We start from the raw sequence: 18,754 nt of genomic DNA, 5'->3' as shown, positions 1-18,754 counted from the left end.
GATGTAAATGAACCAGCTGAATGGATATGTCGGGGAGAAACCCAGGTCCGACTCTGCCATTTTCCTCACCTGCCACCCCTTTAGACAGCCCGTGCCTTTCTCTGGCGACACCCTTTCTACCGCAGGGGCTTTGCAATCCTCTTTCACCTGCTCTGATTCCGGCTTCACTTTCTGGTGTTGCTGCAAAAAAAGAGATACCGCCTGTGCTGGGAATGGGATCTTCCACTATTCAGCAAGCCTTTGCTGAATGAGTCATCAGAGCCGGCTGGTATTGGCTGGGCTGGTGAGCACCCAAGGGATTGCCTGGCAGAGGCTGCGAGGCCTCGCTTCATTCACAGAAATGTGGGGATGCTAGCCAGCCCTTCCATTCACACACACAGCGTCTCATTCACATTTTGCAGTTTTGCTAGCCGCTTCTAACAAAGAGAGCCATTCGGGAGCGATAGGGTTTTCTGGGCAGTAGAGACAAGTAGAAATAAGCCATGGTGTGTACATTTGCTGTTGCTATGCTAGGAGGATGAAGAGAGGAATGAATGCTGTGTGGATGCTGTGGCAGGTTTGCAGTGTGGTGATGAGAGGCTATTCCGCAGATCACTAGAAACCTGCTCTTACACTGACTAGGACATTGCCATTATTCATCACTGCGGGGACAAGAGGTGCTGACTTAATTTACTGTCATAAAATATACTAATTAAATACCTGTATTTAAGCTGTTTTGGCATATTTGCACTTTGTATACTGCAGCCTTTAGTTATGGAAGAAGGAAAGAATACCAGAGGATTTTTCGTTTAAAATGTGCTGCAGTTAGTCATTTGTTTAAAAAACAACTTTGCACAGTGAAACTTCTCTGGTCTGAATTTGATTTTAATGCAGTGTGTATTGTCCTACATCTAAAAGATATTTTGCAAAGAAGATCAATTTATAGAAAAGAGCCTATGGTTTGTGATGGGCACTGTTTCACAATGCTGTATAAATTTTGCATTAAAAAGAAAAAAAAAAAGAGAGAGAAAACAAAAAGAGAGAAATGAAATATCATATGAAATGAATATTCTTCTTTTTTTTTTTTTTTTCTACTCCTCATATTAACTGTTTGTGACTGACCTGATGTTTAATAAGAGCTGGTGTGTTTTTTTATGCTTTACTGCAGGACATCTGCTTGCTGGTAAATGGACTTTTGAATATTCTCTTAGTACTTTCCAGTTTTTCAGAATTATAAGAAATATTCCAGTGAATTGAAGATCTCTTACATATTTTTCTTCAGAGTGAATATCAGTGGTGAAAGAAAAACATCTCTGACGCTTCTTGTCGGACATCAGAAAAATACTTTTCTACACACATAAGTACTTTATGTAATCCTGCATTAAAATAGAAGGTGGCTGTGGAGTAACAGAGGAGAAGGATTGCTTTCTCTATAAAAAACTGGATGTGACAATTTCCATGAGAAACAGCATTGACACAAATGCATTTGTAAAATCTGTTATGCTGCTTTTGTGAAAGAAAATGTGTATTTTCTTTAGTTCTATCATCTGCTTTTAAAACACTTGTGTTCTTAAAGGTATTCTGAAAACCAGGGTATCTGTGTTTTGCTGGGGGGAGGAAGGGGAATGTGTATGTGTGTATATTAACCAGATATTTGTTATCTAATTGTGTCTTCTTTTAGATTCACAAGTATGTGAGGTGGAAGAATATTTAAGCAGAAGAATAAAGTGTGGTGTTTTACAAAGGCTGTTAATTCCTTTTTAAAGGTAATTGCCTTTGGTATCAAGAGGGATGGTGGGGGGGAGGAATTAAATGTTGGAAGGAAATATCTGTTTGAGGAGATAGGAAAAGGAAATTTGAGAATTGATTGGTGCTGGTGTGCTGTAAGTGGGTGGATGGCTTTTTTTTTTTTTTTTTTTTTTTTGCTACAGGAAGTGATTTGCAGTGTTCACTGAGCCTTTTGTTGAAAAGGGTCCTTCTCATTTGTGTGAGTCATGCTTTTGCTGTGAGCGAGTTGGCAGCTCTAAGCAGGACTGGGATCTCTGTCATAGAAAACTGTTACTTCACCCAACCTTAACGTGGAACCATAAGAAATTTCTTAAATATATCTTTTTTTTTTGTTGTTGTTCTTCCTTATACTCTGTGCTTTTTTACCCCCAAATCTTGTTATCTGTCCGTGTTGCTATGAATCGCCTGCTATGTTAGCACAGGCATCTCCTGCGTTGGCATCAGATTTGCCAGAACATATGCAGGAAACTAGATAGAAGGGCATGCTTCAACGTACCAAGTACAACCGCTTCAGGAATGATTCGGTGACATCAGTTGATGATCTTATTCACAATTTGTCCATGAACAGCAAGGTCTCAGCAGTTGCTACGACTTCAACAGCACCTTCCTACCTGGTCTCGCCAGAGGTTCTTCGCAAGGACCAAGAAGATGGACCCACCACCCTTTGTACCCTCATCCATAAAGTGTCCCACTTGAAACTCTCTCATACAGGCAGCCTTTTGGGTATCAAAAACCTGTCCTCTGCAGTAAGGGAGCTTGCTGTCTCCAAGTTGCAGGGAAACTCGAGTGCTTCTAGCTCAGCAGCAGGAGCTTCAGACAACACATGTAACCTTGTCTCTGCTACTTCGTGTTCTCAGCAGGACGTGAGCAAGATGAGTATGGGGAAAAAAACACCGTCAGAGGAAATGCACCCGGCAGGTGAAGACTGGAATCAAAGTAGCAGCTTTGTCAATAAACCCTCTCGAGGATGGCTGCACTCGAGTGAGAAGATCCTGGGACCTGGTGTGACGTACATTGTGAAGGTTGGTCGGATTTCTTCCATTCTCTGTTTTTATCAATGAAAAATTCTCTGCTGGTTTTGATGACAGGCTAGACAGGCTGAAAGGATCTCTATTTGTATGCTCCGTTTTTTTTTTTTTTTCTGTGCATAATGCATGGTATGTAAATGCAGGAAGGCAGGGTTGGAAAGCAGTGCTAATTTCTTATATTAGAGCAAACCTGCAAATAGGCTTTTTGTCAGATAATATTCTACAGCTGTGTAAAAATACTGTTTTTAAGCTAAAAGCTGTTTTTCTTACTTTTCTGGTTGTTCTCCCCCTCTCCTCCCCATTCCAAATTTAGTTTTTCAGTGTTATCTAGCATACTGTATATATCTTGGATACATAGGCTTCCAATATGTCTGGTGCAATCTACAGTAGGAACGAAAGACACCTTGATGTATGAAGAACTGTTTATCTTGCATGATATTTCAGTTTCAAAATACCTTTAGGGGCATAGGATATGTTTTTAAACTAAAATTATATTTGAAATCTTGGAACACTAAGGCATACAGTGTAATTCTTATCATGTTCCACAAATAGAAATACTGTTGTGGGTAGAGCAGGAAAATGCAGCTTTTTTTTTTACATAATGAGAATTCAGCCACCTTAAATGTTATTGCTCTTTTCAGTTCATTGATGTCAAGTGCAGCAAATCATAAGTTCCTAAGGTAATGTTTTTGTAAGTGTTGAAAGCATTTTGAAAGGACCTATTACATTAGAGCCTTTAAGAATAAGGTATATGCAGTGTTTTTTGTAGTCAGGTAAGATACTAGTTACACCTGCCAGCACATTGTGAACTATGTAAAAATAATGTTATTGTCCAGAATTCATTCTTCAGTCACCATGCTCTATTTGCTAAGTGGCTTTTGCATATTAAGTGTTAGACTCTTTAGTAGCAGGCTATTAATAAGATTACAAGTCTATTTTAATCTTGTTTTGGGTGTAAAAGTCACAGCATGACTTTGTATCAGGATGCTTTAAAACTGAATGACAGCCTTGTTGCTTAACTCTTAACAGTTTTTCTCAGGTCTCATTATCCATAGCAGAGTGCCTATTTAACAGTTAAACTCTAGGAAGCAGTTTTCATTTCTTTCTGGTAGTAGTACATTTTGTTAGTGATGGTAGACTGAGTCAGCTGGCCAATTCAGAGCACCAGTACTCTGAAATAGCACTTTGTGACTGTTTTGAATTTTACTGGGACTAGTAAAGAAAAGGGATGTCAGTGCTACCTTTCCGAATACTAACTGCTGCTGTTACTGTTCGAGAAGTGTCTAGATAAAAATGTCCCACTGATGCTAGATGTAGTCGTGTGGAGACCCTGTCCTTCTTTTGCACTGAAATATTTTAGTTGACTAAAGATCATTACATATTCTCCCATTATCTCAGGAAATTCGGCTGTTTTATTTGTTATTTTGCTAAGTAGACAGACATTCACTGTGAGAATTCACTGCTGCTGTTTGTTTTACCTGAAAACAAATATAGTATTCATTTTCTAAATTTTTCAGTGGTTGACTTTATGTATGCCAGAGGAAACTAAAATCCTTGACTTGAAAAGAAAACTAAAATTATGTACAAGTTGACTTACATTTAAAATTATACATGAACCCATATCTAATACTCATCCTAGATACTGATACTAGAATAGGTATTTTAATTAGCTGGTTTCAAATATATGAAAGTGTATTTATACATATCACATGTATTAGAATTTTCAAAACAAATCATTAACACTATCCGACTCCTGTACTTGGTGCTTTTCCTATTGTTAGAATTTATGGATTTGATTTTTTTTTTATTAATGGAATATTGTTTCTATTGAAACAGGTGATATTTTTAACTTTGTGTTCTCTGGCATATGATGTCACAAAGATTTTACTAAAGGTTAAAAAGAAATATCAAAATCATTGGTTAATGAATGAATGAAAATAAACCAGCCCTGGTTAGGCCATAGTTTGCCTGTTCATTAAAGTATCTCAGAATTTTCCTCTGCAACTGCAGCATTCATATAGATAAGAATGGAAGTGAAGTTCCCACATCATTAAACACTGTTAGTTCCCAGGGCTTTTATGCATTCAGACCATCAAATCAATACATAGATAACATACACTGAAGGGAAACATTCTTTGGATACTTCATGGCTATATTGACTATCTGGGGGACTCGTACCATGTTTAATTAGTGCCATATGCCTTGCAGAACATTCCATATGCAATTAGTTAAATGAGACAAAAATTGGACTTGTTGTTAACCAGCAAAACTTTTATCATTTTGTGTGCAAATGTGCACTGGATTATATTTTCTCATTAAACCACATTCAAACCTTGAACATTATCTACGGGACGGGGTAAATTTTCGCTACTGGGCAGATTGATAACTCCTATTGGAATCTCTTGAAGTAAGAGAAACAAAGTTCCTACATGCAGTGTATGACAAATCTATGACATTTTTTATGACACTCTTTCCATTAATTTCTATTTTCTAAGCCTACAGTGGTCAGTAGAATTAAGCCTGCAAAAGTGCAATTTTGCTAACTGTTTTTTTGGCAATGCTAATCAGGGTTTGTTTGTTTGTTTGTCTGGCCATTTTTTAAATGGGCAGTGTAACTGTAACTCTTAAAAGTGAGCGTAGTGTTATAATAAATAGGAGCTGTGTTCTGATCTCTGTGGTCTCCTGAGGTGGAATTCTTTTCAGCAATAAAAGTATGGGCACTTTCTGTATTTTCTTTTTCTCCCTGTGGATTTCATGTTCAATTTTTATACATTATTTTAATGGGAAAATTTCTTCACAAATAAATAAATAAGTTGTGTAGCAAATTAGACTTTGGCTGTAGCCGTTACCTGGGACTTAAAGTGATGAGGTACAGATATTTTACTTAACAGTACTGTTGAACAGTTTAACAAATTACAGAATAATGAAAAAAATGAAATGATTTACAGTGATGGAAGCCATTGAGCAGCTTAATGTTTCTCCACAAAGGGACTGATTACTATAGAGTGATTTTAAATGTTCATGTTGTCAAAAATCAAATACATATAATAAAAAAGTTCAGACTTCAGTAACGTAACAGCAGTTGAATGTTTCAGTGGAATCTGTTTGTTTCCAATGATAAATGCCTACTGATGAGTTCAATTGGGTAATGGCATAGATGTTTTGAGTTTTGGTGCATTTAATTAAGAGCACAATTGACAATCATGATAAGAGACAAACGTACACCTGCCTTTAGGTAACTGACATTTGGGTTTTGCAGTAAGTGCTTATGAGTTTAAAACACTATTTTTCAGCAGTTCAAAACTAAAGAAAGCCAGAGCACTCTATACGTATATATGTATACTGTACATAGTATAAGTAATGTATAATATAATTTTAAAGTCATGTATGCAGTACACCCAAAAGAGCCTTAAAAAGAAGACGGTGTAGAAAAGACTCGGGTAAATCTCATATTATGTACAGATACGAAGATAATATATGGGAGAAGAAGGAAACAGGACTTAATCCTGAAGAAACACGGCAATCCTTGCAAATATCAAAGTGAAAAGTGAATTAGGTTATTAAGATTATAGCAAAGTATATAGAGAGTGTAACACTTTAATGCATTCATATCTTGGGAGGAGATAACACTGACTTATATCTACTGAGAAAAACAGGTATCTTTCGTGAAGCCATTCAAACACATCACCAAGTGAAGGCTTCCGTTCTGTAAACATTTCTGCATGAACCTACAGGAATATTCTGATTGAAATAATTGAGAATACTAGTATATGTGGAAAGTTAAGTATTTGCTCAAGTATGAACTGTATTATTGAGTTACTTGCTCTTATTGCATCCCTTTATGTTGCACTATAGTGTTGCTTTCACCATACGTGCACGGCAGCTATGATTTTAGCGGATCTCTGCAAGTAGACACCGAGTTAACAAAATGACTTTCCTTTTTAGTGGCTAATGCAGACTGCAAAGCACAACCTTAAATGGAGCTAACATGGTGGAAACTGCAAAATATGTGGCCTTCCTGCAGAAGACCTCAGGGCTCTGTGGAAGAACATTTCACTTCTTTTTTTTTTTTTAAATTTATTCTTTCTTTTATTTATTTATATATTTATTTTTCCATCTGTTTGAACAAGAATTGGTTTGCTGCTCATTTAAAGTAGGAGCAAAATACAAATGCTTTATGTCTTTGTGGTGGTACTCTTTATCTAGCTGTTTGAAAATTACCCAGTGTACCTGTAAGAAAAAGAGAAGAGGGTTCTTTGCTTCCTTCATACTCCTTTAAATAGACATAAAGTCAAACTTAGAACCTACTTTTTGTCTTTTTATTCATTTTTCAAAACCAATAACATTACAGCAGGACATTAGTTTCCTTTTTGATTGATGCTATATTTATCATCTTTCTTTGTAGAAAAATTAGCATTTGTTTTGTTTGATTTTTTAATTTTTGAATTCTGCTTCTATCGCTCAAGTCACAGTGATGTTAATGGTTTATCAATGATAGTTTGATATGACCTGAGCAAAAACCTAGTAAGTAGGATTTTGTATATGTGGTTCCGTGAATAAGGAAAACATTCCCCAAACATCCTCTTTGTAATGAGTTTATGTATTAAAGAAGTGGGTTCTGTGTTTCAGCCAAATGGTGGTAGAAGCACTGAACACTGAGCCTTTAATTCAGATTGTGCTATCCCAGGTACCCAAACAATTTTAGCCAGAGTTCAAAGATTAATGAGGCTGGGTCATCATTTTGGATTTTAAAGATGCATGCATGCATTTCGTTAGGGGACAGAAAAGAAATAGGTGATAAAGGCAGCATTGTTTTTTGCACTTAATTCCTGACAGTATACTATATTACTTCACAGTAATATTCCTTCACATTTGCTTTGCTGTTTTTTGGGCTGTAAAATAGTAATATTGATGCTTGTTACTCTGTCCAAAATGACTTTTTTGAGCTTCCTGCATCTGAGATACTGTGGGTCTGTTGTACAGTGCACTGATATGAAAAGAGAGTTTCTTGCAGAAATTAAATCAGATCCTATGAGCAAAAATCATACAGTAGAGTCTTTAATTATAATATTATTCTAATTACAGGAATCAAGTATTATTACTGTACATTTGCACACCTTTCAGTGAAAGAACAGCACCTAATGATTTCAGTGCTGAAGGATCCAATGCTCAATATCAATGTCTGGTTGGCAGTACAGCTAGGGTGTTTCCAAAATGCCATGGAAGCTTTGACATAATTTCTGCACCTAGGGTTATTTTGTAAGTGACACAATTGGGGCACTGTTAATGTTGATTTGAATAGTTGAATTCAGAACTACATTTTTTTTTAAAGCAAAAATGATACAGTTTTAAAATCCACAGATAAATTTTGCAAATTGGTTTAGGAGGCAAAACTGCATTCAGCCAGAATTCTTTCTCTGTTTTTTTTCTTAGAAATTGCACTGTTGTGTTCTTTACTTGTTCTCAAATAATGGTTATAGTAAGAATATCATGTGTCCACTGTAAATATCATCCACAAATACAAAGAAAACATGGGAATAAAACAAAACCTTCAGACAAAACCCATGACTTTCTTTGCTGCTAATGCCTTTGCTGCTAGTGGCAAGACAGGCTTTTGTCTTGGCTACAGGGCACTTAACCCAGCCACACAACCAATTGAGAAATGTTTCCATTAGCACACTAGCTGTTCTTTTGCTCTAGACTGGCTTTGTTTTGTTGTAGGAAGTTGGAGTGCATGCACAAAGCATCAGTATTAAATTTTCTGGGTGTTTGCTATGGGAAAAATGCAGATCAGGCCTGGGACAGTGCCAGAGACAGCAGTCCTTCCTGGCTGCTGACTCTTGGTCAGGGTGAAGAATGCTGTGGAAGAGCAATGAAACAAATTCCATAGTTAAAGTGAAACAAGTGGTTCAATACTGCTTCCATGCATTTCTGGACAGTCTTGCAGTATTCATATCTTATGCAATTCTGCACACTGACAACAGCCTTCAACACAGCTTCACTTCTGGCTGAGCCAGGCCGGCCTGGGGCAGAGCTCCTTCCTTCTGGGTTGCAGTGGGGACTAGGATGGGGCCCAGTGCATCCAAGTGCCAGTCACCGTACATTTTAGAGAGGGATGGGGGCAATTTCATTAGGGTAATCTATCATGTTTGTATAATAAGTCATAGTTATTCCCATAGATTTTTTTTCAAACAAGTTTTTCATAGGGCCAGAAGAGACTTCCATCTCAAAAAGTTGACTCTGACAAGCCAAGTCAGGGCTAAAAGTTATGAAAAACAGGTTGAAAAAACTCTTTCAAAGTAGACAAAAGTGTCAAGCAAGAATACAAAACAAGTGAAAATAAATGAGGTGCAGAGAGACACAAAGAAAATAGTGTGAGGTAAACAGAAAAATCTGCTTAGGCTTTCTTTCTTTTTTTTTTTTCTTTTCTTCCCCCCCAAGGCACCACCACATGATATTTACTGTTAGTGTTTTTTTTTTTGTTTTGTTTTTGTTTTTTTGTCTCTTTTTCTCTCTCTCTCTCTTTTTTTTTTTTTTAATCTCAGACCAAATCCTGAAATCTGATATGATAATTGACCAAATACCAGAAATAACAAGGAAAAGACTGAAATGGAGATACGGTATCTTGGGGACTGCTTGGCACCATTTGTTCCCTGGATTTGCTGTTGTACTAATAAATCTTTATTCCCATGTTTTGCTCTTCTTAGCACAGAAATGATACAAAGGAGGGCATGTCTCACCGGAAACCGGCATCCTGAGTGGCATTTGACACTGTATGACTCTGATGAAGCAATTGTCGAAAATAGAGCTGTCTCTTTGCTTATAGACAAGCTTCTTCAGTTAGCCACAGGGTGTTTTAAAAGTACCCTTAACTCCCCTAGAAATTAAGTATTTCCAAAATGACACTGTCTCCACCCAATGCACGGGCCAGACTTTGTTTCCAGGTGTTGAGCTCTGGTGCCGCAATTTCACTCATTTTGGCCTGCTTTCCTGCTGAAGTGTGAGCAGGAATGGAGAGGAGGCCAGGTGGGCAAGCTGTGGGGAGTCCCAGTGTGAGGCTGCCCTACAAACATGGTGAAAAAAGTACTGTCCAGGTGTGGTGAACCTACCCCAAAGTGGGCTAGAGGCAGCAGCTAGGAAGCAACAGAAGACCAGCCTGCTCCTACTCCTGCTCCTCTTACCCTAAATGTGTTGGGGCAGGACAAAACCCCTCAGGATTAGTGAGCTTGACAAAGGCTATGTATGAAACCTTGCTGCTCTGCTGGCAACACAACAGTAAGTTTTGCTCATGTTAGAGACTTTGTCTGGTATATTTTGTTGGCTTGATATTAGCAATATTTATGATTTTTTTAAATTATTTTTATTTTTTATCTTTTGGTTCAGAGTTCTTAAATCCAATGCAGGTTGTTCAGTGATAGGCAGAGTTTGCTATGTGATAGAAGTCTGCACAACCCTTGTTGAAGATTTATCTTTCTGTCATTTTGGACCTTCTGTAAACAAATTTTATAGTCAAAAAATAAGCAGAGACCACTAAGTAAATAGAACCATTACCTCTCTTGAAGGATGTGCAGTTATGCCAAAGAGCTGGAAATGGAGCTGGTCTGTGGGGAAAGAGCTGGGTGCTGGGGTGCCCTGTCTGAGCTGGCTTCGTCCTCAGGGCCCCTGACAAGGGTTGTGGGGAGGGATCCTGGCAAGGCTGGTGGTCCCTTATGGGAGTCCTTGTGGACCCCTAGCCTTCCAGGGCTCTTCAGGGCTTCTCAGCTGCATGAACGGGCTGTAGAGATTTGTTGTGCTGGCCCATGATGCCTCTCACCTTACCTCTTCTGTTCTGCATATTGGAAGTTATACATGGGGTGCTCTTATTGCAAACACAACTGTCGAGTACATTTTGTTAAATTCAAGAAAGTTGAAGATTGGTAAAGATTCAGGTATAAAAATGTATTTTAATAGACTCCTGTGGCAAAAAACAGGGGAACCTGTACCATTGATATATGAAAGCACTCTCTCTCCCTCCCTGTGTATTTTGGATTGTCTGTTTTAACACTGACCCTGTCCTTCCAAAACCACACCTTCAAATGTACAGTTTTGAAAACATCAGTATAGCTTTTCAAAAACTTAGCTCAGGTTTAGACTCAGCTTAGTGGAAAAGCACCTGTTACATCTTCCACATTCTGTCTCTGTGCTTTAATAATACTCCTCATCAAACAGTTCTACTTGATTTCTAAGGTAATATAAGTTCTTTATTAAAGGGATATATCTACAGTCTCTATATTTATGGTTTTGAATATCTAATTAAGATGTTCAGCTATTGAAGCATAATGTTTTGGCTGCAGAAGCTTTTGCATGTTTGTGTTAGAGGAAATCTGATGCAGAACATAAGCTGCTACAGCTAATTTTCATGGTTCTTTAAAAGGAAGTATATCTTAGTGGTTATTCAAGGTAGCAAGCAAAACAGTCTGGAAAATGTTCACTCAATTAAAGTATGCATCTGTGCAAATGAGACATTTAATTTGTGATATTGTACTGCATATTGTAAGTGTTCACATTGATTAGTATCACATTGCAGTAATTGCATTCACCTTGCTTAATATTCCTTAAAAATGTAACCTGAAAGTATAGAATTAAAGTTTTTCCATATGCAGCCTGCTTTTCACTAAAACTTTTGGCACATCCAAAAAATAGAGGCATAATGCAGAACATGCTTGTATATGAAATATGATAGTATAAGTGGTTGTCCAATGTGTGCACTAATGATAGTATAAGTGGTTGTCCAATATGTGCACTACTGATTCTAGCATTTCTGATTTATTTTTTATGCAAAAATATGCATCTATAAGATAATAACAAAAGAAATATTGCACATGCAAAACTACTGATACTTTTTTTTTTTTTTTTTTTTTTTTTGTGTGTGTGTGTGTAATCTTGTGAAAGCCCAATCCATTTGGCATCTGCAGTGTATGAATATTTTTCAGCTAGGTGTTGGCAATCTTCTTTCATCCTCACACCAATAAGAAGTAAGAAAAAGGTCTTTTATTTGAAGATGTGTTGTTTTCAACCCCATTTGAGATGGAGATTAGAAAATTGTCAGAAGCAAAATTTGCTTCCCAGCAGTATCTTTCCCCTTACTAGCAAGAAATGAGACTTTAGATTTGACTTAAGAAATTGCTTTTCAAGATAAGATAAAATATATTCTTCTTCCCCTAGCTGAATACTTGGTCCCTCCCCCCCCCCCCCCCCCCCCCTTTTTTTAAAGAAGTTCTGAATCATTATCCTATGATTTGATTTTGAGATGCTGCCAGAAAGCTTTCATGGGGGAAAAATGTAAAACCAATATTAATGTATTGTGAAAATTATAGTATCCCAATTGGAATGGATATTTCTTTTGGTACATTTTTGTTTCTTTGTTGGTTTTGTTTTGTTTTTCCTTCATGGTAAAATGCCCTGCATTCTCATGTTTTGTGAAGCTCTCTACAACTACTTGAGTCTACAACTCTGACACAAAAAGTAGAAAAATTCCTATTTATTCTGGTAAAACCAAGTGAAAATACATTTTAGCAACAGAATGAAACTATACTTAGAAGTCTGGAGAAAATACTGTACAATGTTGCACGGCTTTTCTTCAGATTTCCCCTTTTCCTAGCAACTGTTAATATTTAGTTATGTAAAATCTTAATAATACTTCAGAATTACATTAACAGATGTAGAAACTATTGCTTGATATTGTTCTACCTTCTATCCTTCTGTCCTCATATTGGTGGCACATTTTCTTTGGCAAATGCTGCACTCTCTTTCTGGGCATCATTCTCAAAAATATTTGGAGGCATTGAAAACACGTTCATATTGTCTTTAAGGACTCTGTTTATAAGAATCCCTAGCTACTAAAGAAGGACTTTAAAGATTTTCTGATCTCTGTGGGGAAAAGAAAGGAGAACATATTTCCATCTTTTTCAGTGTTGGCAAATCCGGGTATCTTCTTATATAAAAATATATAAGTCCTTTCGTTACTAGATATATAGAGCTCATATTTTTAATTTACAACTGTCCACAAAATATTATTATACTTACATTTATTTGTGTGCTCCTTTTTTTTTTTTTTTTTGGCACCGCATATTTTGGCATACTTGTAGTCAATATAATGGTGTCTGTATAAATATAATTAAAAACATCCATGTGTTTATTTTGTATATATACAATATAAAATAAAAATAATTGTTTGACTTGTTACGGTGGATTGATTCTTTATAATTTGAACAAAATCACATGAAACATTTATAAAAATTCTTTATATAAACATTCTTTAAACAGTTGAGCAAAATCACATGAAACATAGATAAAAATAGTTGCCTTCCTTTGTTTAGAAGCTGATATTTCTACCAGCAGGGTGTCAGACTTAAGAAGAATCTAGATGAAAAAGTTTCACAGTCTTTCTCTATTAATTAGTCAATGTAAGACACTTTGTTCTATCATTGATCTTAGGATCCCTCTGGAAGTCAGTGTCCCTTTACTTATGTGATTGAAAGCCTTCATGAAAATCTTCAGGAAATTCTCTGTAAGAGGATTTATATGATTAAAGCTAGGCATCTAGCAAATATGCAGTGACTCACAGTCATGCAGTGAAAATTTTAAAACGTGACCTTTCTTTTTATTATTTTGCACTTTGCATGATAAACAAACACTGTTACTGTTTGGTGCAGTGAATCAAAATATATCAAGACACAGATATACAAAGAAAGCCTAATTTCCCTGCAGTCTCTTAGGGAAGTGCTTTATAACTCTACTACGATAATTAAATCAAGAGCTTATGAAGATTACCTTTTTTTTTTTTTTTTTTCAAAAGAGTTTAATAGTATAATTTTAGCAGCATTACTGATATTGAAAATCCAAGCTTTCAGTTCAAAGAACAAAACAGAGACTTTTCTGTATTTACACTATATTTACAATACATTGTAAATCTCACAAATTGCCAAAATATCAAAAATATCATTGATTTATACTAAAAATAATATTTTAAGTAAAAAAATAAAATATCTAAGTCATACAAATAATTTCTAGGAGGCATAGATCTCACACAAAATACATGTGTTTGTCTCCTACATCCTTTTATTGCAGTTGTGCAAAAAAATCTTATGTTCAAGTCATAGAATCATAGAATGGTAGGGGTTGGAAGGGACCTTAAGGAACCATCTAGTTCCAACCCCCCTGATATGGGGGTCATTTCCGCTAAACCAGGTTGCTCAAGCTTTCAACACCTCCAGGTATCCACATCCACAGTTTCTCCAGGCAACCTGCTCCAGTGCCTCACCACTCTCTGAGTGAAGAATTTCTTCCTAATGTCTAATCTAAACCTAACATCTTTTAGTTTAAAGCACTAGGGGGGCTCCAGAGCTGAACACAGCACTCCAGATGGGGTCTCACAAAAGCAGAGCAGGGGGGGAACCACATTCCTTGCCCTTCTGGCCATGCAGCTTTTGATGCAGCCCAGGATATGGTTGGCTTTCCAGGCTGCCAGTGCACATTGCTGGTTCATGTATAGCTTCTCATCCACCAACACCCCCAGGTCCTTCTTCTCAGCACCAGTCCAATCTCCTCAGCTCTCAATCCATTCTCTACCCAACCTATGTTTGTGTTTGAGATTGCCTCAATACAGGTTCAGCACCTTGCACTTGTCCTTGTTGAACTACATGGTATTCTCATGGGACTACCTCTTGATCCTGTCAAGGTCCCTCTGAATGTGCCCCTTCTCTCCAGTGTGTCAACTGCACCACTCAGCTTGGTGTCATCTGAAAACTTGCTGACGGTGCACTTGATCCCACTGTCCATGTCACTGACAGAGTTGTTAAACAGTTCTCATCCCAGTACCGGCCCCTGTGGAACACCACTAGTCACTGGTCTCCACTTGGTCATCAAGGCATGGACTGCAACTTTTCAAGTATGACCACCCAGCCAATTCCTTACTCACTGTGTGGTCCATCCATCAAAACCAAGTCTTTTCAATTTAGAGACAGGGATGTCACATAGGACAGTGTCAAATGGTTTGCACAAGTTCAGGTAGATGACATCAGTTTCCCTTCCCTCATCCAACAATGCTGTAACCCTGTTGTAGAAGGCCACCAGATTTGTCAGGCATGATCTGCCTTTAGTGAAGCCATGTTGGCCACCCCCAGTCACCTACTAATTTTCCATGTGCATTAATGTAATTTCCAGGAGGATCTGCTCCATGATGTTGCTGGGCACAGAGGCAAGACTGACTGGCCTGTAGTTCCCTGTGTCTCCCTTTTTTGCCTTTTTGGGAAAGGGGGTTATGTTTCCCTCCTTTCAGTCTCTGGTAACTTTACAGGATTCCAACAACTCACATATGATGGAAAGATGATTATATCTGCCAGTTACTTCTGGACCCATATATGCATTTCATCAGGTCCCAAGGACCTGTGCACCAGCTCTTCTCTTATAGTGGGTGGTTATTCATTCTGCCACTCCCTGCTTTTGTCTTCTGTGACTTTGGCTAAATGTCTTGACTACTTGCCAGTGAAGACTGAGGCAAAAAAGTCACTGAGTACTTCAACATTCTCCGTATCCCAGGTAAAACGGTCTCCCATGTCCCACAGTTTCCCTAGGCTTCCTTTTATCAGTGATGTACTTGTAGAAATATTTCTTTTAGCTCTTGATGTACCTCGACAAAATTAATTCTAATAGGGCTTTAGCTTTCGTGACTGATCCCTGTCTGCTTGGACAATGTTTCTGTATTTCTTCCAGGTTACCTGTCCTTGCTTCCACCATCTATGATATTCCTTTTTGTGTTTGGCTTTGTCCAGGAGCTCCTTGTTTGCCAATGCAAGCCTCCTGGCATTATGCTCAACTTCTTCTTTGTTGGGATGCACTGTTTTTGAGCTTGGGAATATAAGCTTTGAATATTAACAAGCTTTGTTTGGCCCCTCTTCCCTCCAGAGCTTTGTCCCATGGTACTCTACCAAGCAGATCCCTGAAGTAGCCAAATTCTGCTCTCCCAAAGTGCAAGGGAGAGGGTTTACTGCCCTCAGGATCCTAAACTGCACCATTTCATGGTCACTGCGCTAAGGCTGCCCTTGAGCTTCACATTCCCCACTAGCCCCTTCTTGTTGGTAAGAATGAGGTCCAGAATAGTACCTCTCTTTATTGGCTCCTCTACCACTTGGAGAAGGAAGTTATCAATGCATTCCAGGAACCTGGCTGTGGCACGACTCCTGTAACAATCTGATGATTTTCCAGATTCAACTGGCCCTTTCAAATTCATTCCCTTTGAATGGGAGGACTGATGAAAATACTAACTGCACTCCAGAGACTCTTAGCCACCATTCCCAGAGTGCTGCAGTCCTTCTTGGTACTGCTCCTGGCTGCATCACTGGTGCCCACGTGCAACAACTGCAGTGGATAAGAGTTAATAGTCTATGTGAGGGGCTTGGTAGTCTCTTGGTGGTATTCCTTATACAAGCCATTGGTAAGCAACACGCCTTTCTGGATCATATGTCAGGTCAGCAGATGGGTGCCTCTGTACCCCTCAGAAAACAGTTGCCTACTACTACTACCCATTGCCTTTTCTTGGTTGTGCATATTGTGCTGGCTTAGTCAGATCCAGCATCTCTCCTGATGTTATGGGTGTCTCCTCTTCAGCCTGCAGAGGGCTGAAGTGGTTCTGCAATGGTACCTCAGACTTTGGGGAAAGACTGTTCCTCTTGGTACTTTTTGCCATTGCAAGCTTCCATGCTTTTGCAATACTGGCATCTCTCCCTTCTGTGTGTGTTGGTGGAGTTTTTGGCTGTGGGTTGTGGGCCCACTGAAGACTGAATCTGTAACCAGTTATCTAACTCCTCCTCAGCCTCCCTGATACCACACAGCCTTCTCACTGCTTTCTGTAGCTCAGCCTCAGGTGCAGGAAGTCCTCCACCTGGGCACACCTTTTGCAGGAAGGTCTGCCACCAGTCCCTGCCACAGGAGAAAGGTCTAGGCACTTCCATCAGTCACAATTCTGCACTGCAGCCCCTCCATTCAGCACCTCCAATTGGGTGGAGGCATTGGCCACTGTTGGTGTAGATGGTGCAAGGCCCCCAGAAGAAGCTGCAGCCTTTCCTCTCAGACAAGTGCCCACCATTCTGCCTTGACGGTCAGGTAGGATGAGTGCCCTTGACAGATAGATATGATCACAGAATGGTGCCCAGTTGCTGGGTACATGGAGTCTCCCACTTGGCCTTCAAGAATAGGGGACCTGCCCTTGTTCCTTCCCACACAATCTGCCACTCAGAACCCGGTTGACATGCTCCTAAGGCTGCCTTTTGTACATCTGGGGGCTACTCCTGGCCTGACCCAAGCCTCATCAGCTACTCTCATGGGAGATGTTGGTTCCTGGCAGGTCTCTGCACTCCTCTGTTGTTTTGCCAGTGCAGGAAACAACCCTGTGCACTACAATACCCTGCTCCATTGCAGAACATGCCTGCACTGGAGCTCAGAGCCTTGATAGGATAAGATGGTTTGTTGAAAGAATAGGCTAACCTTCACCAGTCAAGAACTGTTAAAAAGTCTGCATATAAAGGGATATTTTTAGTATTTTAACACTACTGAAGCCAGTTATTTTACAAGACAAAATAGGAAAGAAGTAGGTGTTGGTCAAAATTAGAGATATTAGTGGGAATGCTTTGTTTTCCTCTTGCTCTTTGTTGAAGCAGGGAACTACCCATTTTGGGGAGAAATGCAAACCTACTGACAGCCATATCCATCATTGTTTGTACCAGTTCAGAAGCCCAGTTGGTTTACTTGTCTCATGGAACAATTCGTGATGATAAATTTACAGCTGAAGAGTCAAGGCTTATTTGTAGTTGAACCCTGAAGAAGATGTGTTTTTAGATTTTCCGTTCCATTTCCATCCAATCAATTCTTACTTAGAGTTTTCTGTCTGGATTAGAACACACATTCTTTAATGAGAAAAAACTCTTTGGGAGACATATTGGTTCACTGTAAAGCTCTATATATGATTACTTACTGGTATAAAAATTACCAACTGCAAAAGTATGAAAGCACAGAAGAGTGCTTCTCTGTTTCTCAGAGTAGCATATGTTTATGACACATTTTTAGTGTTAGATTCTGACAATGTCTAAATATAGGGCCTTTTCCTCATTCAGAATAAGGCTGCCAATGTTTCTTTCCTACAGCATTGCTGAGCCCTGGAGCAGGTGCACCATTATGCAGATACTGGGGAAGCACAGGGCAGTGAAGCAAAGCATTTCCCTTTGGCATATGCTGATGGAGCAGAGGCACCAGGCACCCTCAGAGGCAGCCCTGAACATGTGCCTTGTTCTGGGTGAAGGGAAGGACACGAGGCTCTGTTGGGGCTGGAAGGATATACTGCTCTCTCGTAAGGGACATGTGGACAGGGACACTCTCAGCCCTCTCTAGCTCCAGATGTGTCTCAATACAACACTGTGGGGTTCCTCTGGTGTGGTGCAGTCCTTGCACTGCAGGAGATAATTGCTGGAGAGGATTAGTTTGGGTATTCAGAAAGTGCGTGTGTGGGAGAAATCTCTGAAAAATGCGCATACTTCTTTATATAGCCAAGAGTACATTTTTTTACACAGAAGAGTGATGAAATTTCAAAGAATGGACTGTAAAAATATTTTATGTTACTTTATAACATGCATGTGCAGGATAACACTCATGTTAGGTAAGATTTTGATATCATTTTACTTGATAGCTAAGTAGAACATTTAAAGGCAAATATTTTTATCCTAAACTACCAGAGAAACTGAAATCTCTAACAGCTGACTTGAAGCTCTCTGACTGCTGCTCATATAAATGTATTTCTCTCTGAATATCCAGTCTTCCTTCTGCCCACAGCTTTTTCTAATATTGTAACTCACCCTACATTAGAAATGTCACAGAGCTAATCTTCTATTCCATCCTTCTGCTTAAAATATCTAGGTACTCTGACATAA

General features: G+C 38.7%; 1 protein-coding gene across 5 annotated transcripts in view; it reads left to right on the top strand.

The window, feature by feature from the left end:
* Positions 1-289: 289 nt before the first annotated feature.
* SHC3 (SHC adaptor protein 3) overlaps positions 290-18,754 on the top strand; it is a 65,567-nt gene continuing 47,102 nt past the window's right edge. The window contains exons 1-3 of one of the 5 annotated variants that reach the window (XM_068666645.1): positions 290-485; positions 1,661-1,745; positions 2,628-2,789. In XM_068666645.1, coding sequence (XP_068522746.1) covers positions 2,640-2,789 — 150 coding nt within the window. In that variant the 5' untranslated portion in view covers positions 290-485; positions 1,661-1,745; positions 2,628-2,639. Of the gene's footprint in view, positions 657-1,660; positions 1,746-1,942; positions 2,790-18,754 lie in introns of those variants that run through there. The other 4 variants (XM_068666644.1, XM_068666643.1, XM_068666642.1 and 1 more) reach the window with 4 other exon arrangements.

This window comes from Anas acuta, chromosome Z (genome assembly GCF_963932015.1).
Source record: "Anas acuta chromosome Z, bAnaAcu1.1, whole genome shotgun sequence".
Taxonomy (NCBI): domain Eukaryota; kingdom Metazoa; phylum Chordata; class Aves; order Anseriformes; family Anatidae; genus Anas; species Anas acuta.
The sequence above is the reverse complement of the archived record's forward strand: the minus strand, read 5'-3'. Positions and strand labels throughout refer to the sequence as shown.